This window comes from Tachysurus fulvidraco, chromosome 25 (genome assembly GCF_022655615.1).
Source record: "Tachysurus fulvidraco isolate hzauxx_2018 chromosome 25, HZAU_PFXX_2.0, whole genome shotgun sequence".
NCBI lineage: Eukaryota > Metazoa > Chordata > Actinopteri > Siluriformes > Bagridae > Tachysurus > Tachysurus fulvidraco.
In genome coordinates, this window is record NC_062542.1 from 9,041,610 (window position 1) to 9,065,455 (window position 23,846).

A 23,846-nucleotide genomic window follows, 5' to 3' on the forward strand; every position below is an offset into this window, starting at 1 on the left:
TACAAAATTATAGGGTTGAACAATCAGTTCAGATTGGTCACAAAGTTTTGATTATAAAAGTTTTTTTATAACAGCAGCTTTGACAGTTCTGACTATAACTTATGTATTAATGCATTCTAATACACAATATTTTTACATTTACATCTTAGAGATTTGTATAAGGAGGAAGCATTGTATAAGGAGTTGCCAGTGTGAATATCATAATGGTCGTCTGTAGAAAAATCTGTAACTGTAAGGTTTCCAACTCAGAAAAGTATTCTGTACATAGGTGATGCACCTTGTGGTTTCTCAGTTATATTCTCATTTCTTTATTTACATTCTTTATTTACATTTCTTTATTAGCTTAAATTTGTGGTATCAATAAAATAAATTACATATCCCAGTCTGTGCTGAATTTCCTGTAGTCATTGAACTTGAGAAAGAACTTTTCTTTGAACTTGAGAAAGACTTTCTGGTAAACTGAGTGGAGGTGAAAATCCTCAACCTGCTCACAGAGTGTCTGGGTTCTGCCCTTGCAGCCTTGAGTTTGCGGAGTGTATTCTGATGATATCTTCTGATGTCACATGTTATTGTGTGCAGGCCAATGCCAAAAAAATGGATTTACAAAATTACCATTTTTTTTCACACTTAAAAGAACTAAAGACTAAGGCACTTTGTAATATAATCACATATACCTGCACTCAACTCAAGGCTTGAGGCAAGTGAGACAAGGCTTCTGTATTTATTTGGGTAATAAACAGCTGGATAACATATCAGACCATGCAGCTCTCTTAATGCGTGGAATAGAGGCAGCAGGTTGTTATCGGGAGGTGCAGCACTCCCTCCGAATTGCATCCTCTCAGCAAGCTAGTTTCCTCCTCTCTCACTGCCAAAGTTAAAACTCCATTTATAAACAAATGGTCCATATCTCTTCAGATCTGCATGCATAAAACAGAGGTACACTTGGGATTTTACTCTCTATCTCCTTCACTCCATCTTTGCCTCTTAACCCGCCAACATGTGCGCACACACTCTGTTTGGCTCTCAAAATGCAAATGCAAAATTCTTCACTGTGTTCTGGCTAATCTCTGCTCTATCTCAGCTATAAATTAAAGGGGAAAAAATAAGGAATACAAAAATAGATTAAAAACAAAAGAACTAAAACATAGGTAATGTCTCAGTCTCTATGCCTGTAATATACGTTTTTGGCTAAATTAATGAAAGAAAAATATTCTAAATAAATTCTAAATAAATGATATGGGTATTATGTCTGTAAGTTGATGGGTAGGGCTGCAGGGTTGCTATGCTAATTGCCTCTGCCTTGCTTTTATGTTTTTATTTTTACCCTTTGCAAAATGTATTGAGGCATGCACTTGATGGGCTGTTGTTTGGAAGTTTGGATACGTGAAGAGTTGTGGGTGGCACAATGGAAAGAAAAACAAAATCCAATTATTCTGCATGCCACCACAGCCAGAGGGCTTCCCGTCGGTCAGATGCATATAGAAGAAAGTAGAAAGCATGTGTGCAAATTTACAAAATGAAAAAGGAACAGAATCAGAAGTAAAAAAAAAAAAAAAAGATCCAAACTATGGTTAGATCTGTTTCTCACAAATGATATCTGAAGCAGTCCTACATATTTTATGTGTGACACACTAATTAAAATAACTTAAGATAATCATCTTTGAATTTGGCCAGGAGTTCTAACTTCCTTATAGATGAAGGAAAAAATATCATGTTTTTTTAATACTTCATCCTGATCAGAGCTGCAGTGGCTCTGGGGCCAATTCAAAGCTATGATCCATTTCTGTTTTTAAATTGTGTGATTTTCGAGTTTCATTAGGTTCAAATGTTCATTAGGACTGTTTTAACCTTTGTATCACCATCAAAATGAGTGTCCACACTAAGGTATTATAGATAATATTTTCAGACAATTAAAAATATATATGAGACAACTCTTGGAATGCCATTGCTGCATCTGGAGGTGCTGGGGAGGAGGAGGGTAAGGAGGAAAATCTCTGAGTTCAGGAGTTTAGTTAGGGTGATAAAGGGTTACATAAAGGTTGATTGTACATATTAGGCTGTAAATGCAATAATTCAGACTATTGGCTAAGAGGTGCACAGAGCCTTAAGTGTAGCAGTAAAATACCTTGATGTGATTATTGACTCCAGTCTTTAATTTGAAGCTCATGTAGATATCACTATGATATCACAGACAGGCATTCTTTTATTATATCTAGGTTGGATTATTATATCATGTTTCTATAGGTGCATAAACTAGCTCCAGATAGGCCAGAACGAGTCCTAGATATAAACACATCACTCCTATCTTATCCACATTGTATTGGCTCCCAGTCATGTTTATTAATTCTATTGATTATAAAATACCACTGAATGATCTTGCACACCTCCTCAAACTGCCACCTTATTGTGGTGGAGGGGTTTGCGTGCCTGAATGATCCTAGGAGCTATGTTGTCTGGGGCTTTCTGCCCCTGGTAGGGTCTCCCAAGGCAAACAGGTCCTTGGTGACGGGCCAGACAAAGAGCGGTTCAAATACCCCTTATGAGAAGCTTAATATCAAGCACTTATGTACGTCGCTCTGGATAAGGGCATCTGCCAAATGCTGTAAATGTAAATGTAAATGTCTGTGACGTCGCCCGGTATGGTGGTCGCCCAACCCCGGGCATAGCTCCAGGGTGGGGCCACGGTTGCGAGCACCTGATGGCTGGGTGCTACCCCTCAGGGCCCAGCCGGGCTCAGCCCGAAGGTGTGACGTGGGGCCGATCTCCTGTGGGCCCACCACCTGCAGGAGGAACCGTAAGGGGCTGGTGCAATGTGGATTGGGTGGCAGTCGAAGGCGGGGGGCCTGGCTCTAACACGGAAAATGGCTCTAGGGACACGGAATGTCACCTCGCTGGGAGGGAAGGAGCCTGAGCTGGTGCGGGAGGTTGAGCGATACCGACTAGAGATAGTTGGGCTCGCCTCCACGCACAGCTTGGGCTCTGGAACCCAACTCCTTGAGAGAGGCTGGACTCTCTACTACTCTGGAGTTGCCCGCGGTGAGAGGCGGCGGGCTGTTGTGGGCTTGCTCATAGCCCCCCAGCTCAGCAACCATGTGTTGGAGTTCACCCAGGTGAATGAGAGGGTCGTTTCCCTGCGCCTTTGGATCGGGGATAGATCTCTCACTGTTATTTGTGCTAACGGGCCAAATGGCAGTGTAGAGTACCCAACCTTCTTGGCGTCTCTGGAAGGGGTGCTGGAAAGTGCTCCGACCGGGGACTCTGTTGTTCTACTGGGGGACTTCAACGCTCACGTGGGCAGCAACAGTGACACCTGGAGGGGCGTGATTGGGAGGAACAGCCCCCCGACCTGAACCCGAGTGGTGTTCTGTTATTGGACTTCTGTGCTAGTCACAGTTTGTCCATAACGAACACCATGTTCAAGCATAAGGGTGTCCATCAGTACACATGGCACCAGGACACTCTAGGTTGGAGGTCAAAGATAGACCTTGTGGTTGTTTCATCTGACCTCCGGCCGTATGTCTTGGACACTCGGGTAAAGAGAGGGGCAGAGTTGTCAACTGATCACCACCTAGTGGTGAGTTGGATCCAATGGCGGGGGAGGAAGTTGGACAGACTTGGCAGACCCAAACATACTGTGAGGGAACGTTTGACAGAGTCTCCAGTCAGAGAGATCTTCAACTCCCACCTCTGGCAGAGCTTCAACCAGATCCCGAGGGAGGTTGGAGACATTGAGTCCGAGTGGACCATGTTCTCCACCTCCATTGTCGACACGGCCTCTCTGAGCTGTGGCCGTAAGGTCTCCGGTGCCTTTCGTGGCGGCAATCCCCGAACCCGGTGATGGACCCCGGAAGTAAGGGATGCTGCCAAGCTGAAGAAGGAGTCCTATCGAGCCTGGTTGGCTCAGGGGACTCCGAAGGCAGCTGATAGGTACCGGAGGGCCAAGCGAGCTTCAGCCCGGGTGGTTGCGGAGGCAAAAACTTGGGTCTGGGAGGAGTTCGGTGAGGCCATGGAGAAGGACTATCGCTTGGCCTCGAAGAAATGTCTATGCCAGGGTATTGGAGAGGACAATTCGGCCGATAGTCGAACCTCAGATTCAGGAGGAACAATGTGGGTTTCGTCCCGGTCGTGGAACACTGGACCATCTCTATACCCTCGCCAGGTTGCTGGAGGGTTCATGGAAGTTCGCCCAACCAGTTCACATGTGCGTTGTGGATCTGGAGAAGGCATTCGACTGTATCCCTCGTTGTGACCTGTTGGGGGTGCTCTGGGAGTATGGGGTCCAAGGCCCTCTGTTAACGGCTGTCCGGTGCCTATATGACCGGAGCAGGAGTTTGGTTCGCATTGTCGGCAGTACGTCAGACTTGTTCCTGATGCATGTTTGACTCCGACAGGGCTGCCCTTTCTCACCGGTCCTGTTCATTATTTATATGGACAGGATTTCTAGGTGCAGTCTGGGACCAGAGGGACTCCAGTTTGGGGACCACAGGATTTCGTCTCTGCTTTTTGCAGATGATGTTGTCCTGTTGGCTTCCTCAAATCAGGACCTTCAGCGTGCACTGGGACGGTTTGCAGCCGAGTGTGAAGCGGCGGGCATGAGAATCAGCACCCCCAAGTCCGAGGCCATTGTTCTCATCCAGAAAAGGGTGGCTTGCCCCCTTCAGGTTGGTGGAGAGCTCCTGCCTCAAGTGGAGGAGTTCAAGTATCTTGGGATCTCATTCACGAGTGAGGGAAGGATGGAGCGGGAGATCGACAGACAGATCGGTGTATCATCTGTTGTGGTGAAGAAAGAGCTGAGCCGCAAGGCAAAGCTCTCTATTTACCAGTCGATCCACATTCCTACCCTCACCTATGGTCATGAGCTTTGGGTCATGACCGAAAGGACAAGATATCAGATACAGGTGGCCGAAATGAATTTCCTCTGCAGGGTGGCTGGGTGCACCCTTAGAGACAGGGTGAGGATCTCGGTCACTCGGGAGGAGCTCAGAGTAGAGCCGCAGCTCCTCCACATCGAGAGGAGTCAGCTGAGGTGGCTCGGGCATCTATTCCGGATGCCTCCTGGACACCTATCTGGGGAGGTTTTATGGGCATGTCCAACCGGGAGGAGGCCCCGGGGAAGACCTAGGACACGCTGAAGGGACTATGTCTCTCGGCTGGCCTGGGAACACCTCGGTATTCCCCCAGAAGAGCTGGAGGAAGTGTCTGGGGAGAGGATAAGCGGTAGAAGATGGATGGATGGATGGATGGATCTTGCATTGCAGTTCCTGAACAAACTTTTGATTTGCTCGTAGGCATAAATTGTTTTTGGTGAACTGAGATGTTTGGCTGTTTTAGGCTCTGGTCTCTGTCATTAAATATTTGATGTCTTTGGCAGGAAGGAATTTATGTCGAAACTATTTTGATTTAAAAAATTATGCAAACGATCATACTTTTAAGTTGCTTAAAAGCTCCTGGTTACACAAATGATTTGACTACATAGTGTACAGTTATATATAGGACATGATTACAAGTGTACTATCCTGTATTACTCTGACAAAGGTGGGCTCCCATTTTAGTCTGATTCCTTTCAACTTTTCATCATATTGTCTCAGAGACCTTTTTCTTGTCACCATTGACTCTGGCATGCTGTGAAATATTTAATTGCTGCATTTTAATGATATTGTATAGCAAGTCTGGCTTCCTTTGTAGTTTTAAAACAACTGTCTGTGATTCATACACTAGAAAAATATACTTTTATATATGTGGTACACTGTTAGCTTTTGGTGGGATATAAACTTTGACTTTAATTTTGTAACAATTATCTGTAGACACTGAAAGGAGTCTCAATTGGCCTCTTACAGTAACTGAACTCAAGACTTCAATTAAAGCACCCTGACTGTGCAGCAGGCCAAAAGGCCAGTACACTGGGTCCTGCCAAGCCTGTAATTGATTTTCCCGTCTGATTCTGGGCAATGGACCTAAACAGCTCCCTATAGGCCTGAAGCTTCAAGTCCATGCTGCTTGACATCCCTTACTTGTGCCCTTTGCCCCAAACCCTGTGCTGGGCACACTCCCTTTAACTCTGAACATGATTAGAACACTCACTTGTTCTCTGAGCAGAGGAAATAACATGAGAAGAAGGTCAAAATCAATGGCCCAGCTACATATTCTCTCCTCTTCTCTCCAGATACTGAGACTACTGTCTATGTAACTATTGTTACATATAATAATGTGCTACATATTATCCAAACATGATATGATATGTTGTCATTTTTAAGGGACACTTTGCTTTCCAATCTAACATATATTTAAGGTTTTACAATTAAATAGTTCTATTAAGCTGGAACCTTGGGCATTGCCATCATCCTATTTTAAATGTGCAGTTTTGAAAGCAGTGTGTTAGCATTTGAAAAAATGTGGTGCAGATATATAGCATATTGCAGTTCATGTATTTTGGAAGATATGGTCATTCAAGGTATTTTATGTGAAAGCAGAGAAAATGATTCACACTTTGGTCACCAAAGACTTGTTGACTGTGTGAATTTTTAGAAATAAAAAAAATCTGTAATGCCAAAGTGGTGACAACAGGCTTCCCCAAACCAGTGAAAATCTGTTAGCAGGTATTTGTGCATGAAATCTTTGGAAAAAGCTATGCTATGTTGTGCCTAATAAAAAGAATGTCAGCAGACATGTAGGGCCCCTAGGTTCTTACCATCTGCAGGGCTGAGTCCCCTGGCTGCAGAGATCATAGAAAGAGAAGGGCTGCTTTGAATGGAGCGGATGTAGTCCATGTAGGGGTTGATGTATGGGTGTGGGGGGCTAAATGGTGAATCCACTCCAACACATGAAGAATTCCGGTGGGGTGAGAATCTGATAACGGATATATCAGAAAATGCAGGGCTACCTGCCAATACTGGAGGCCTGGATTGAAAAACAGAGAGTAAAAGGAATTAGAATTTAAAATATTAGATATTTGCAAACACAACGTTTAGCTTAATCTAAGCCATTTATATATATATATATATATATATATATATATATATATATATATATATATATATATATATATATATATTGCTCTGAAAAATATTGTACTGACAAAAGCTTGGAATTCACTATTGATTTTTGTTCCTGGAGTCACTTCACCTACGAATGGAGCTGGAAGTAGAGCAGGAAATGAATGGTGACACTATCTGTCACCATCTGTGCAAACAAATCTCATAGCTAGAGGGAAGGAGTAAGCTCAAGTGATATTCCGAATGTTTTCCTTACTTCAAAGATCAAAGCCAGCTATCATGGCAGCATCCTTATCAGATGATGATGGCCAGGAACTTTCTCATCACTCCCATAATGCCTTGCAATGTTTAGTCTGATAGTTTTCTTAAGTTTGTTTTTGCAGATTTGTAGACACACTTTCTAAAGTAGCAAAGTATGTTTATCTTTATATTATCATTGGTAGAAACTCAATGAAATGGTTATATATTTTATATTCATAAGGTCAATCAAGTCTAATGGGGAAAACTCTTCCTTAAGTGTTTTCCAATGATCAGGGAGTAGTAGGGCTTCAGTAGATTCTGAGCCTACCATTGTATCACTGTTTGCAATGCAGAAGAATTTACCCTAGAAAAGTTTGAGTAAGACGCACATATGGGATTGATGGTCAGGTGCTCACAAAGGCCATTCTTAGGCTTGAAAAACAAAACAAATCTGTCAGAGGAACATGCTGAACCTGCTAGGATTTGCTAAGCAACATCATTTTGAGAAAAAAAGAACAGATTGGTAAGCTCTGGACATATACAGAAGATAACAGTGGTATATGATTGCAGGATTCTCTCCTTATTAAAGAAAAACCCCTTCAGCAACATTCAGCCAAGTGAAGCACACTCTCCAGAAGGTAGATGAGTCATTGTCTACATTCAAGAAAAAACTTCAACAAGGGGCAAATACAGTGGGTTCACCACAAGAGACATACCATTCATAAGTTTCACAAATAGAAAGGCCAGATTAGACTTTGAAAAAATAAAAAAAATAAAAAAGACCGGTTGTGGAAGATGAAACTAAGACCATCCTGTAACAGAAGAAAGGCAGAAAGAACCAACAACAAACAACAACTGAAGACAGCTGCAGTAAAGGCCTGGCAAAGCATCACAAAGGAGAAAACCCAGTCTGTGCTTAGATCTATGATTTCCAGTCTTAAGGCAGTCAACCTGTAAAGATAATTCTCTGCGAAATATAAAAAATAAACATTTTATTTATGATTGTATTAATTATTCCAATTCCATTTGAGTCCATGAATATTGGGGGTCTGTGTATAAAAATGGTTGCAATTCCAATACAGGAATACAGAGCGAAAAAGATAAAAATTAGATAAAAATAAATATTTTTTTAACTGGTTTGTGTGTCTGTGTGTGTGTGCATGCACATATTCCATCACATTAATTATTAGTGGACATGTCTACAAAAGGTTAACGCCTACACATATTATACTAGTAAATAAAAAACAAGTTTCCACACACTTCCATGATGAATTACAATCTCTCTTTAAAAGCCAATGGCTGCAATACATACAACATTTATTATCTGATATCATGAAACTTTGCTACAAAATCAATACCTGCAATAGCAGCTTTAACACAAGCTTGAAATCAATAAACCTGGTGGTTGGGACAAAAGAAACCATCAATGAACTAAGGCTATTATTGTATAAACACAAATCTCCATCCACATCCCCAAACTAGGGGGCCACTTTAAGAGAAATTATTTGCTTTTGTGAAAGGAGATGGGATGAACTGCTGAACTTTATTCTATTGATTTGATATGATATGATAAACAGTTTAATAAACTGGAAGATCATGGCTGGATAAGAGAGTGCAATATAGCCCATAAGAATAAGAATGTGTCACTGTAGGTTCTCCATCAGAATGATAGTGATAAGCCATGTCCCACCTTGAACCTAAGAAAGAGGGTCTGAATGACCTCCACATCACTGTTTTACCCTATGGACCAATGCTCCACTAGGACCACTGATCCAGATTTTTGCCACTTGAAGTACAATAAACCTGGAGAAATGCAGTTTTCAAGTGTTATATAATTTGCATGGATTTTGAGTGAAATTGATAAAATAGGGTTGAGTTTATTTGCTTAGTCATAAAAGTTTAGGCCCAGAAGAAATTGAAGGAGACTTTACATTCTTTTCCCATTACTGTGTGTGTGTTTGTGTGTGCATACACACATTGAGCATTTTATTGGGAATACAAATTGTTTAATCGGCGAATTATACTGTCACGTCCCCTGCCAACATCACACCTGCACGCCCGCACTCCAGGCCTGAGTTTTGATTCTGACTTTCCCTCCTCAGCGGACCAGCTACTTATCCACTCCCTATTTTCTCCGCTCATTACTTGCTCTATTTCTAGCCTTGTATTTCTTCCCCTCCTCGCTGGATTATTGTTTTTCTCGTCCTTTTTCCCTGCTTGGTGGACTTTCTCCAGTTTATGGTCTTCCTTCCTTTCCCTTTTTTTCCCTTGGGATTCCTGCTCCATACTGGTTGTTCAATCTTCACTGCATTTTTGGGCTGATTTTCGAATTGTTACCATTGTGTGTTCTCTTGCCACTTTTGTTGACTTATTTCTCTTTTGAAGCCTTTTGCAGATTTCAGATTTTTTTCCTTTTGGAGCCGCTAGTGGATTCTATTGCCTAAACTTTGTCACATTTAGGTATTTTTTGTTTGGAGCCTTTTTTCTGTATTTGGACCTGTTTAGGTATTTTTCCCTGCCATTTATGTTATCAAGGGGTTCTCCTTGGCTCCCACCAACAAGACCTCCAGCAGATCAATAAAACTCTCCATGACCCTAGATACAGTTTTATCTAACATTCACAACTTGCAGAATACTGCACCACCCCTACCCCAACCTCCTGCCTCCTGTCTCACCCACTTATGATGGCGAAAATGGCTTTCTCAGAAATGGCTTCCTTTCTCAGTGCTCGCTGGTTACCGAACTCCATCCTCATCATTCCCCACAGAAAGGTCTAAGGCGGGGTGTAACTCTTGTGTCTGGAACAATCGTGCCTTGTGCGACACGTTTTTTAGTGGCTTGGACAATGCTGTCAAGGATGAACTTGTCTCAAGGGAACTGCCTGACCGAAAGCATGACCTCATGGACATTGTTGGTCACATAGACCACCACCTTTGACAATGGAAAAGGACATACCCCAGGGAGCACCCTTCCACCTCACCTGAACCTATGCAGGTGAACCAAATTAGCACCAATGTCGGCTTAGGAAAAGGGCATGTTTCTGTTGTGGTAAAGGTGGCCATTTTGCCAGAACTGTCCTTTACAAGGAAAAAACCCTAGTGTGGTTGAGGGCACTAGGGGCCCAGATTCCAACTACACCTTGACAACCCGTTCCTGCCTCAATGTTTGCATATCCCATGACAACAGAACCCATTTCACCACAGCTCTTATTGACTCTGGGGCAAACTAAAACCTTATCTGTGCCTCCACGATGGCCGACCTCAAGATACCTTCTGTTCAACCACGTTGACTTGTGCAGCACGGAATCCACTGTTGTTTTTGTCCTGTCTCTAGTCCGTGGGTTGTTTCATGTCCTTTTGTTATTAAACCCTGTTGATTTGGCTATCCTGCATTTGGGTCCGCTTCTTTACCCCTCGTCATGACAGAAGATTCCACCGCAGCAGGACCCAGCAGGATAGCAGCTTGGACCGGCTTATCGTGGGAGCATTTTTGTTTTTGTTTTTTCCCCCTGGACTTCGCGGGTTGCTGCATTCGGCACTCCTGTTCGGCTGTGGACGTCGCTCGGCCCTCCTGTTTGGCTGTGGATGTCGCTCGGCCCTCCTGTTCGGCTGTGGATGTCGCTCGGTTCTCCTGTTCGGCTGTGGATGTCGCTTGGCCCTCCTGTTCGGCTGTGGACGTCGCTCGGCCCTCTAGCTCAGCTGTGGACGTCGCTCGGCCCTCTAGCTCGGCTGTGGACGTCGCTCTGCCCTCTAGCTCTGCCTCGTCGTGTGCCTTGCTCCCCCCACCTGCCTCGCCGTGTGCCTTGCTCTCCCCACCCGGACCCCGTCGGGACCATCAAGACGGGTTGGCGCGTCGGGAGCCGGGCCTTGGGGGGGGCTCTGTCATGACTCAGCCCGGACTTTGGCCACATGCATCTGTTTACGTTCTTCGTCACGTGTCTGCCCCGCCTTCGTCTGCTCCTCCTTTTTTTTTTTTTTACATTTTTGTCACTTATTAAAAGTGGCAATGTGAAACGCCATTATGAGACAAAATATAAAGGTTTTGAACAAACATTTCCACTCAAATCTGAAGACAGCATCCCTGAGACAGCTTTCCCAGGTCTGAGGAAAGTAGCCCTATACATCCTGACCATGTCTGGCTCTACATACAACTGCGAGGCAGCTTTCTCTACAATGAACATAATCCAAACTAAATATGGTTCCAGGGTCACTAATGAGCAGCTCCACATGTGTATGAGAATAGCCCTGACTCCATTCAAGCCCAGGTTTAACCTTAACCCAAGCCTCGCCTTGTGCCTTGCTCCCCACACCTGCCTCGCCATGTGCCTTGCTCCACCCACCTGCCTCGCCATGTGCCTTGCTTCCCCCCACCTGGACCCCGTCGGGACCATCAAGACGGGTTGGCGCGTCGGGAGCCGCGCCTTGGGGGGGCTCTGTCATGACTCAGCCCGGACTTTGGCCACGTGCATCTCTTTACGTTCTTTGTCACGTTTCTGCCACGCCTTCATCTGCTCCTCCCTGTCTACACACCTGTTTCCTATTGTGATTACCCTGTGTATTTAACTGTGCTGCGTTGCCTTATGCAGAGCGGAATACACTGTTGTCTTTGTCCTGTCTCTAGTCCGTGGGTTGTTTCATGTCCTTTTGTTATTAAACCCTGTTGATTTGGCTATACTGCGTTTGGGTCCACTTCCTTACCCCGCATCATGACAGCTTGCATATGTTGATACAATTACTAGGCTACTTAAATATATATCACACTAACTACTGTAGTTAGACATTATGATCTTCCGGACCTTTGCTTCAAGAAATTTTCTCTTAGGCCATCTTTAAAAATATTTTGGTTTGCAGTAACAGTAAAAAAAAAAAAAAAAAAAAAGCGTCGGTAGGTGGGTCTATATATTTTTTTTTCAAGTTTCAATGTAAAAAAAAAAAGTACAATTTTGGTGATGGTGATTACGTAAGTATGACTTTAAACAAATTAGCATATCGTGACGTCACTGACTGGGTCAGTGCCTTCGGGCGCATCATTGCAAACCTTATTTTGATGCTGGGCACAGTTTTTCCAGAACTTCGTGTCAAGTTAAAGCAGTGTCAAGCTGTTTTATGATGTATTATGGTGCCCAAACCCGTTCATATTATTTTATTGCTTTTGTATGAGTTGTTTGAAGAGTAAAAAAAAATTGGTCGGTCTTAACGTAAATTTACAACCGGCAAGTCGGTTGGACTTAAAGCAAAAAAAAATACAAAATTTAGTCGGGCCTAAATTGACAGGGTTGGTCGGGTTACGGCAAACAAGAATATTTTTAAGGATGGCTTACTGGACCCCTTTAAATTTTAGTTGAATACCTCTGTGTTAGTGGATTCTATTGCCTGAACTTTGTCAAGTTTGGGTATTTCTTTTTTTTTTGTTTGGAGCCTTTTTTCTGTTTTTGGACTTTTTCCTATTTTGTTTTTTTCTGTGCCAATAATGTTATGTGGAGTTACTTGCTAACTTTGTTAATAAATACCAGTGTTCCTCTGCCATTTGTGCATGTCTGCCCTGCGATGGGTTGGCACTCCGTCCAGGGGTATCCTGCCTTGATGCCCGATGACGCCTGAGATAGGCACAGGCTCCCTGTGACCCAAGAAGTTCAGATAAGGGTGTTTGAATATAGTGTCCTTAGTTAAGTGACATATACCTGGCTATCCACATGATGCAAATTAAAAGATAATTCATAATACCTGGCCACCTTATTCCAACGCTCCATGGTTCTCATGCTCAGGGGTCATCATTGGCCCATCATTATTTGTACTGACAAATTTCTATAAGAAACTTTTAAGCAATTTGTGCTAGCAGCTGTTCTGAGCAATTGCAGTAGATGTTTTTGTTTCAATTGTTTTTGTTTAATCTTGTTCTTGTTATTCTTCTTCTTTTAATTTCAGCAAAATAAATCATGTAGACTAAACTGTAAGTAATATAGACTTGGTCAAGAGATTGCACTCCCTTCAGCGACTCAGGCAAATAAGGGCTCAAGAAACCTATTGGTGCTACTATAATGCAGTGTTTTTTATGAAAAAAAGGCTTTGCAACTATTTATCATTGCCCACTGTAATTTGCTTGGAATTTGAAAACACGATTCTGAGGTCAAATTTGGGGTATGGTCATACAGTACATATAAGATGGTGTTAAGGTGAGACATTTTTCTCAGGAACTGAAAGTTTCACTGAGTTTTAATTTGGTATGCATCTGCATCACGGAACACTTTATTTGGAACACTATGTACTAATGCAGAATAGATGCCCTTTAATGCTGCAAATCTCCTGTTCTATCACATCCCAAAGGTGTTGTATTGGATTAAGATCCAATGGGAAAGCCAAATATGGGTACTAAACTCACTGCCATCATGAAACCCATTTGAGATTAAATTTGCTTTGTGACAGGATGCATTATGCATCCTATATATCCATAAGTAGCTATAAGAAGATGGGTAAATGGTGGTCATGAGGGAATGCACATGGCCAGTGACAATACTCATTTAGGCAGTCAAGTAATTATTAATTGATATTATTTGTTAGGGCCATGGATATATGCTGTCAGTACCAAATGTCTTACCCTTTCATCTATGGGATGGACAAGGCTATGCATTGCTTTTTTTTTTTCAACTTTTTTGGTGAACTAGTACCCTCTGCAACCTCAGCTTTCTGTTCCAGGTTGACAGAATTGGAACCCAACATGCACTTCTTCTCTTGTAGCCCATCAACCTTTGATATGTTGAGGATTAAAATGTACATTCTGAGATGCTTTTCTGCTTACCACAATTGTCAGATATAAAGCATTTGATAATATTGTGTGTGTGTGTGTGTGTGTGTGTGTGTGTGTGTGTGTGTGTGTGTGTGTGTGTGTGTGTGTGTGTGTGTAATATATAGTCAAAAGACCACCCTTCAAATCTTTGTAGACCAAGGACCTCGTACTATGTCCTCAAAATGTTTTATCTACTTTCACCTCTTGATGCCCTTATAATTTGCAAATTCATATAATTGCTAATAACTTTTCAACTGCTGAACATCAAATCACGAATCTGAAAATCTTCTACTACAAATTATGTCCCATAACCATGGAATTGGGATTACCATCTTCTGTGATCAGTCTGCCTTCCAATTTAATATATCTCCTTTGGAGAAACTGCTGGTGGTACCAGTCATTTCTGGTCTTCTTCCATTACTAAGCGGTGGGAACAGAGTATGCAATGTGCTTAGACCTTATTTCTAGCTATATTTACAGTATAATATTATTATTATTATTATTAGTAGTAGTAGTAGTAGTAGTAGTAGTAGTAGTAGTAGTAGTAGTAGTAGTAGTAGTAGTAGTAGTGGTGGTTGTAGTTATTATTATTAGTTGTCTGAATTGATACTAAGTTGATAATAAATCTGTTAAAAATATTAAAAGCCCATCTCTGATGCACACGTTGGTAATGCTCAACTATTGCCTCACAACACAACACTTGATTACTGCCCAGTGACTCAAAGAGCATAGGTAGCATTAAAGAGGAATTGAGATATGCTGCTCAGCAGACTTTTCTTTATCAATGGTCAGAAATGGACAGTAAAAAATCTAACATTTACTCAAAAGAAGGTAGGATGTAATCTAATATAGCTCCTGAAACTTCCCATATATTGCAACTTTATAGCGTCAAAGTTTTTCAGTTTAGCCATAACTTTCAAAATAAATGAAACAGGAAAAACAGGTTACTGTAATTTTTTATTTTATTTTATTAGTTATCATTGTTATTATCAGAAACAAAGTTGTCCCCTGTGGATGTTGAGCTGTACTGTCTTCTGTAGACAAATGGCCCACATTTATTTTAAATGACTCTGTTGTCAGGTATCTGAATTTTTTTGACGTGATCTGAAGTTTGACAGAATTTACTGGACCTGGAACTTTAGCATGGAGTAGGCCATTTCTAAAGAGGTGCTTCACTTTAGCTCCAGTCTTCAGCTCCAGGTGTATGCTTCAGAGGTGGGTGTTCGAAATGTGATGTCTCACCAGTCATCTGAGAGCAAAACTCCACCAATGAGCCTCCACTTTACACTAATTGTCTGCCATTGTAATGGCCCAACAACCATTCATTAAAAAACTTTGTGATGAAGAAGCAGGCCAAGACGCTCAAAGGATCAATGGATGCCTTTACTAGGCTGTTTGAGCCTTATCCCATTGAAGAGCCTGCCAAAGGCTATGGAAACTGCCATGGCCCTATTTGATTATGTATTTCAGGTCAATGGCATCCCAGAGGACAATGTCACTGACAGGGGTTTCAGGTCACTTCGCACATGCGGAGAGCTTTCTGCAAGAACCTGGGGATTAACCAGCAGTGATGGAGAGAATTCATACTTGGGCTGAGTACACCCAAAATTCATAACACTTCATAACACTTTCAATGCATCCTAGGCTACCATCCACCGCTGTTTGGAAATTCTGTCCATGGAAAACTGGTCCTATTGGAGCAGTGAGGTTTGGGAAAGTGCCTACAGAGAGCAGTCCATCGCCAACACCTACAAGCCAACTGCTGCAAATTCCCTCTCGCATCTTACAAAACAGTTCAAATGGTCTTGCTGTCCAAAAGGAATATATGCCTCAAATTATAGAATAACAATGCATCTAACATCCCCTCAGAAATCAGTCTTGGGTTTTACTTCCGATATGACAGACATTTACACCATGCTCACATTGTTACCTAAATAACAGAAACAAAGATGATGAGACTGCTCATCACCTAGAATATTAGCAAAGAGTCCAGTGTTAGCTATGCTGATAGGCAGCTGATGACTAACATTAACAAAGGTGATGTGCAATTTGCCTGATCAGCTTTATTCATAAATTCTAAAACAAATGCAAAACTTGGCCCACCATGCATACACATGATATGTGTATTTTGACAGTGTTTTCCAAGATTCTGAAAAATGTTTGTTTTAGGACTCATAATTAACATTTGTAAATCTATAATTCTCATTTATGGTCAAAATGAGTTAAAGTGATACTTTTGTTGTTTCTCAAGGTCAAACAAAAGTGAAGCCCAGGAGTCACTTTCCTTCCCTCTGGATGCCTGTCCTCTGTCTTGATGCTGTCATGTTCCTGATATTTTGAACAAATACACCCCTTACTTTGAGTCTGAATAAGAATGGAAGACCTACTGATTCCTTAATGAACTGGAAATTTTTATTCCATAAAATGAATGAATTGGCTGAAAAAAATCTGCTGATTTACTGATGTACTTTGTTATGTTTGCTGCAAGAGGAGAAAGCAGACAGTACATTTGAAATGTAAGAAGCACTAAGACAAGCTGTTGTTGTAGTGTTTATAACATAATCCGCTATACAAAAATGTATAAAAATGACCGATGGCTATTTTTTGTTTTCAATTATCAAAACATCAAAAACTATTTAATACACATATTGAAAAACATATTTTTTTTTCTAATTATATTCATAACCTCATTCGTAACCAAAAATAACCAAAATTATATTTTTTTATAATTTTGAAATAATTATTAAACTAATGAACTGAGTGAAAGTAGCAGTGCCTTACTCATAATATCTGGAAAAGAAACTCACTGTCATAATGTAAAAATATAATTTATAGAAAGGGCCACTGAAAGGGTCAATGAATCGAATAGAATCAAATTATTTGAGTCACTGGCATAATTCAAAATTACCACCTCCAGCTGTGGGTTTTTGTAAAAAAAAAAAAAAAAGAACAGTAAAAAGTCATCAGAAGAGCAAACGAGAAAGAGTGAGAAGTAAACTAAAGGGAAAAAACACACTCTTTACCCCAAAATCCATCTCTCATACATTTCATCTTGTAAATTGGGGGGAAAAAACAAGAGGTGGCAGGGTTTGGTGGGGAGGGAGCATGCATAGCCTACTTTATCTTTGCCATTTCATCCATCTTGTTGGACTAATAAAATGTCAAGCCCACTACATTGATATTTAATCATGAGTGACCAGTTGGGAGGGGTTCTGTGTGTGTGTGTGTGTGTGTGTGTGTGTGTGTGTGTGTGTGTGTGTGTGTGTGTGTGTGTGTGTGTGTGTGTGTGTGTGTGTGTGTGGAGAGAGAGAGAGAGAGAGAGAGAGAGAGAGAGAGAGAGAGAGAGAGAGAGAGAGAGAGAGAGAGAGAGAGAGAGAGAGAGAGAGAGAGAGAGAGAATAAGAGACAGTTGTGTAATAAAATAACAAAGAACTTTACAAATAACATAAGAGGGAAAAAAAATTGCCACAAGAATAATGGCAAATTCATTAGATTGGCAAATAATGAATTCAAAAATTAAAAAAAATTCCTCCAAATGCGCTAATCCTTCTTATTCAAATAAACCAATAATACATATGTTTTAGGAGATTTTATAGCAAATAAGTGCTTTGCAAGTGCAATGTTACCATAAGCCTAATTTTGCCGTACAGCATGACATGATCAAAAGAAAAATGTCAAAAGTAAAGGTGACACATTATCTTCAAGAAACCTTAGAAATAGATTTTAAATTCTAGACTACTATATGAATGACACATTTGTCAATATTATTACAGCATGAACAATGCTTGCAATAATACTTTATTGCAGTATTGATATTGTGTCATGATGTTCGTATCCTCTATGCATTACACACAGTACAGAGAACATTTGCTTTGGCCATTACACAGAGCAAAACATTTTACATGTTAACATCTATTTACACACTGCTGTAACAATGAACGATTTGGAAAGCACATACTGTAGAGAGCGAGAGAGAGGGAGAGAGAAGGCGAGAGAAAGAAAGGTAAAACGCATGCCTGAGAGGTTTTTCTGCACAATTGATAGTACTGTTCTATAAATCTGGTTACCTGCTATAAGTGGCCCCAAGAGTGCCGGAAAGAGCCAAAGAGATGGATTTTCAGGAATGTAAAGCCTACTGTATGTTTCTGGAATGACACACATTGCACAATGCTTCGTCTTAAAAACACCTCAATGCTACAAACACACTCATTTTAGTGATTTCATGTAAATTCAAGATATTGTCATATTAGTGATTTCAAGGCAAATTTTATGGAGGATTTACTGATAAATTAATGAAAATATTTGATTTATTCAAATTTAAATTAATGTACAAAAATTACACTGCATCATGTAAATGAAGTATTTTTCCATTCAAAAGTGCTTAAAATTACAGTGGGCTTACTTTTTTATTGTATTGGATTGTTTTTCTATGGTTGTAGAACAATTCAGACTACCCAAGCCAGAGCAGCGGATTTCCCCACTGCCTTGATCCACCACACATAATGCATGTCCGCCCACCAACTGTTCAGTGTGTGATCACTTTCGGTGTGCCTATTTTGTTGATGGCAGAAAGTTTGTTATCAGAATTCTGAGTGTTTTTGGGGCTGCCTAGCCCTTTGTTTGGTGATATGTTAATGTGTTTTCAAATGTCTATGTCTCCAGATCCATGGCACAGCATTCCAAGCAGTTCTATAGCAATATTATAAGGTGTTTTAGTTTGTTTACAGTAATGGTGATGCAATCTTTGATGTTAAATATTATATTACTAGTATTAATTTGCTGTGTGTATAAGTGTTTGTGAGAGAGAGAAAAGGTCTTTGTAGGCATAAAACATTTGTGATTGTGTTTTTTTCTATTATTCTTTTAGATAGAAAGTATAAACAACTTCACAATGAACACTGCATGACTGACATTCAAACTCTTCAAAAGGTTTAAATTGATTACATAGATTTCACCCATCATTCAAACAATCCACCCTATTATCAGCATTCAGAATAGACAAAAAGACATTTTGCTGGTAAATGTGACACTTTTTTTGACACAATTTTTGCAACTAGTACTTACTTACAGTACAATGTATGTACAATACTTTCATATATTTTAAACAAAAATACTATTTTAAAATAATCTTTATTAGTATAATAATTATACTCCCATGTCATAACATAGTGAGAATAGCCTGTTCATTTAATAAAGTGTGTTTTTTTTTTGTTTTTATGTAAAAATTAATTATTAATTTTGAAATAATCATGTCACAAATGTCATTTCAAAACGGGCAAGATTATGTCTGATAAAATACAGACATTACAAGTATAATTATTAAATGATAAATTGAATTGCTTTTTTTATTATAATGTTTATATTTTTAAAATGTACTGGTAAATGTGCCTCTTTACCCTCTCTAAATTTGTTCTTTTCCCTCTTTTCTGTACTCAGACTAGCTACAGCCTGATCCTTGCATAATATTCTGCTTCCTATTAAAGGCTTATGGTAGGAAAAAAGTATCCAACCATTTAGGCTATAAAACCAATGTACTACCAAAAAAGGGAAAAGGGTGTTGGGGGTGGATGATAGGGCTTCAATCTGTTCCAATTTCTCCTTCAGAATTTATCTCACTTCTTTAGAAATCCTGAAATTGCTCGAGAAAAAAGCAGTCATTTTCGAATTGTGGCACGTAACTTTCTTTGCATCTTTTCATTCTCTCAATTTATCTTTCTTGTGTGAAAATTGAAGCAGCTTAATGTCAAATGTGGCTAAAGCTAACCTCTCCATATCAAACAAGGCAGCACAAAAATTACTGTGGCAATGATAAGACTGCCAGATATCAGCAAAAGAGCGAGAGAAGAAAAAGACGGAGACAGAGGGGAAAGGGAAAAAAGACGACAGAAGGAAAGTGACTCCACTCAATTATACTGCAAAATTGGTATGAGTGAATATTTTTCATTCAGGTGACTGATGGTATCTGCTGAGCAGCAATACAGATAAATAAGGTAGCTTTCAGTCAACTATAAACATCATTAATCATGAGGCCAGCCGCTGCCTGACTGACCGTCCTCGAGCTACAGTGCAAAAACGAGGGATTAAGAGAGAGTGACACAGAGAGGAATGCAAGGGAGCTTCAAGTTCTTCAATCCCAGAGCAAAAGGGCAAATATGGACCCACGGACAAGATTCAGTTATTTTTTTTGCCTAGGTTTTATAGCCAGTAAGAACAACCTCATTATTGGCAAAACATTTAGAAAAATTACAGAGTTGTGTACAAGTGCAGGCAGAGCAGGCTTTAATAAATGCAGTGGCAAACAGTCCAAAACAGTAGACAAAGTTGAAACTGGAAACAGGCCAGGCAGTCATCAAATGGAATATCATATGCTATCATAGTAACACATAAAACAAAGAACAACAAAAAGAAATTGCTTAAAAATACGTGTGTTGGAAGCCACCTGGAGGGCTCAGGGCTCAAATGCTAAGAAACTCTGATGTATATCTAAAATTTTACTAAGATTTAACTTTGTATTCTAGTTATTGTCTAAAAGATATGTTTTAATATGTTTGTAATTTTTACTTGCTTAATAAAATTAAGAAAAGTATGTTAATAAAAGCATTTTCACTAGTTTATTTTTGGACCCCACTGACATATCTTGCTTACAAAAAAACAATAAATGCTACTGTCTTTCGAGGAGGGGGAGTGAGGCACATGGTGTGGCTGGAGGGGGGGAGCGAGGCACACGCTGGCATTGCCAGAGGGGCCGAGCAACGTTCACAGCTGAGCAGAAGGGCCGAGCGACATCCACAGCTGAGCAGAAGAGCAGAGCTACGAAAAAAGTCAGGGCTAGATCCTGATAGTTCTTTTTCAAACAAACACAACTGCCCGGACTTTTTTCCATGTGCCTTTGTTTACATTGTGTTTATGTGTCTGCCCTGCCCTTGTCATTCTGTTCGGCTGTGGATGTCAATCGGCCCCTCTATTTGGCTGTGGACATCGCTCCGCCCCTCTCTTCAACTGTGGACGTGGGGGGGGGGGGGGTGTATCCTGTACTATCAGGATCTAGCCCAGACTTTTTTCAATGTGCCTTTGTTTATGTTCTGTGATCACGTGTCTGCCCTGCTCTTGTCTATTCCTTCCCGCTTCTGCACACCTGTCCCTTATGTGTCTAACTGTCTTGTCTTTTGTTCTGTCTTTTGTCTTGCCGTTTGTTTCGTCTGTGTTTGGTTTTGTTTGTTTTATTAATAAACAGTGTTGTTTTTTTTTTTTACTATCCTTCATTTTTGTCTGTTATTAACCCCGGTTTTCTGACAACTACGGCTTCAACTAATTCATTTTTTGTACAGTAGGTATTTTTTGTTGTGTATTTGTTAAATTTACCAGTACAAGTACTGGTGCAAAACACAGTATACAAAATGCTCTAAACTCTTCAAAATCATAGAACTCTGTCAGGATTAAAACTGCAACTTCATCACACCAGAGATTCTGTGCTCCGTACAAAACGTTGCAGTTAACACCATCCTGCCTGGAAGGTATTGCAAGAAATAGGATGAAAGAAAGCAAAAGCAGGGAAGAGTGCTGGCATTCAAGTAATGCTAAGAGATAACCCACACAAACCATCTCTACCTGGCCTTTTCCATACAAACTCTTGTTCGCTCATCAACAAAATTTGCTTAAGACTTATTTTAAACAACTTATTCAGCTGTATGACTATTATCACAGAGACTTGGTTTAACAACACCGTTTCTAATGCTGCTATAGAGATAACAGACCACATTGTTTACCAGACAGACAGAACAACAGACTCTGGTAAGAACAGAGGTAGTGGGGTATGAATATATGTAAACAATTAAACAACTATTACACAGTCACAAACATTGAGAAACATTGCTCCTCACACCTTAAATATATGATAGTGAAATACGGACCATTTTACATACCTAGGGAGTTTACTGTTACCATAATCGTGGCTTTATACATATGTCCACAAGTTAATGCCAAAGGAGCACTGAAAAGATTACATTTTGATATTAGCAACCTGCTCAGTATGTTCCCAGATTGGGCAGCAATTGTGGTAGGAGACTTTAATCACATTGAATTAAAGATAATACTACCAAAATTCCACAAAAAAATATTTTAAACAGAGAATAGGAATATTCTGGACCAAGAAATGTTTCAGGAGCATACAATGCCACCTCATCTCCAGGTCTTGATGTATTTTGTAGAGGAGGAATTATATACATCAATTCCTGCTTTATAACAAACAAAACCATCAAAACCTTTCCCAACCAGAAGCCGTGGCTGGACAGAAAAAGCATGATCTCTGCTTAGACAATGGGGATGCAGCTTATAAATCAGGTGGAATGCAAGCCTACAGTAATGCAAGCATGGAACTGAAGAAGGGCAGCAAATAGAAACAAAACATAAAAAATACAAACCACATTTCGGCATTCACAAAGGGAATTAAAGCTATAACTGACTATAAGGGTAGTCTCTCAAGCTCACTAATGACCCCTCTCTTACCCTGAGTCACTCTCTTAGATGACCAAACCATGGTGGCAGCAGCAGTATTACTCAGTGGCCACTTTGGATCCAGTATAGGGCTAAAATATGTAAATAACCTGGGGTTACTGAGGAGTCCAGGGCTCCAGTCACGGCATCGCCTGATGCCGGTGACCAGGAGAGGGATGCAAGAAGCGGTGCTCACTGAAGCAGAAGCATGGCTAGTTCTAGCATACAGACCACTTGTCAGACACCTGGCACATGTGGCATGGCAGCCATGGTAATCACGAACTATAAGACAGCTTCACCTGCCTGTGACAGTGATGCCTTCCTCCCAGATGCACTGAAAGACTGCCCCAACGACCAGGTACTGTCTATCCAAGGCCGAGGTTTAGACTCCATGCAGAGTTAGTCCAGCCCTATCCACTCTTTTCACTCATGACTGTACATCAGGCTATTCCTCCAACTCTATAGTAAATTTTACTGATGGTACCAGCATATTAGGACTCATACCTGACAATGAGGAACCATTCTGCAGGGAGGAAGTTCAAAACTTGATTCAGTGGTTTATGGACAATAAATTGGTCCTGAATGCCACAAAAACTAGAGACCTCAGACTTTAGTAGATCCAGGAAGACCACCCATTTTCCTTTGCCTATAAATGGACGTGGAAGTTCATCACAAAAGATCTCACATGGTCTATCAACAGCTCTCACCTAGGGCAGAAAACACAACAAAGGCTATTTTTCCTGTGTAAAATCAAACAGGCCAGAATACATACACAGCACCATAGAAAGCAACATCACATAAGGTATCTCAGTGAGGCATGCTAGCTGCATTGTGGCAAAAGACCTGTGTCAGGTAGTTAAATCAGTACAGCAGAACATTGAACCTAGGCATTGAGATCCTGAACCTAGGCACTGTGTAAGCTAGCAGACCACGAAGGCCTCATCCAAGTCTCCATTCATCCAGCATCATCCAAGTCTCCATTCATCCATGACGCAGAAAGTTTGTCTGCAAAGATGTACAGAGCAAATAACACACAAACAGAATGAAAAGCAGTTTCTTTTCAAAAGCTATGTTTAGTCATCTCAGCTCAGTTGGGTCTGGAAATTAGCATGGTCCTTTGTTGTGCAGGTAGTCATTGACTTGCTAGATAATGAAGTTTCTCCAAATTAGATTGTATGCATTTCTCTGTAAATTGGCAGACAGAATGTTTCTGTAGACTTCTGAATTCATTCTGCTACTTCCGTCATGAGTTACATCATCAATAATGATTAGTGAGCGCATTCCAAAAGCAGCCATGCAAGCCCAAGCCATGGCACTGCCTCCAACATGCTTGACCAAT

General features: G+C 40.8%; 1 protein-coding gene across 3 annotated transcripts in view; it reads right to left on the reverse strand.

Moving 5' to 3' along the window:
• gli3 (GLI family zinc finger 3) overlaps positions 1-23,846 on the reverse strand; it is a 112,327-nt gene that overhangs the window by 29,371 nt on the left and 59,110 nt on the right. For all 3 annotated transcript variants that reach the window (XM_027176643.2, XM_027176628.2, XM_047808799.1), the window contains exon 5: positions 6,689-6,897. In XM_027176643.2, the coding sequence (XP_027032444.2) occupies positions 6,689-6,897 (209 nt within the window). The remainder of the gene's footprint in view (positions 1-6,688; positions 6,898-23,846) is intronic.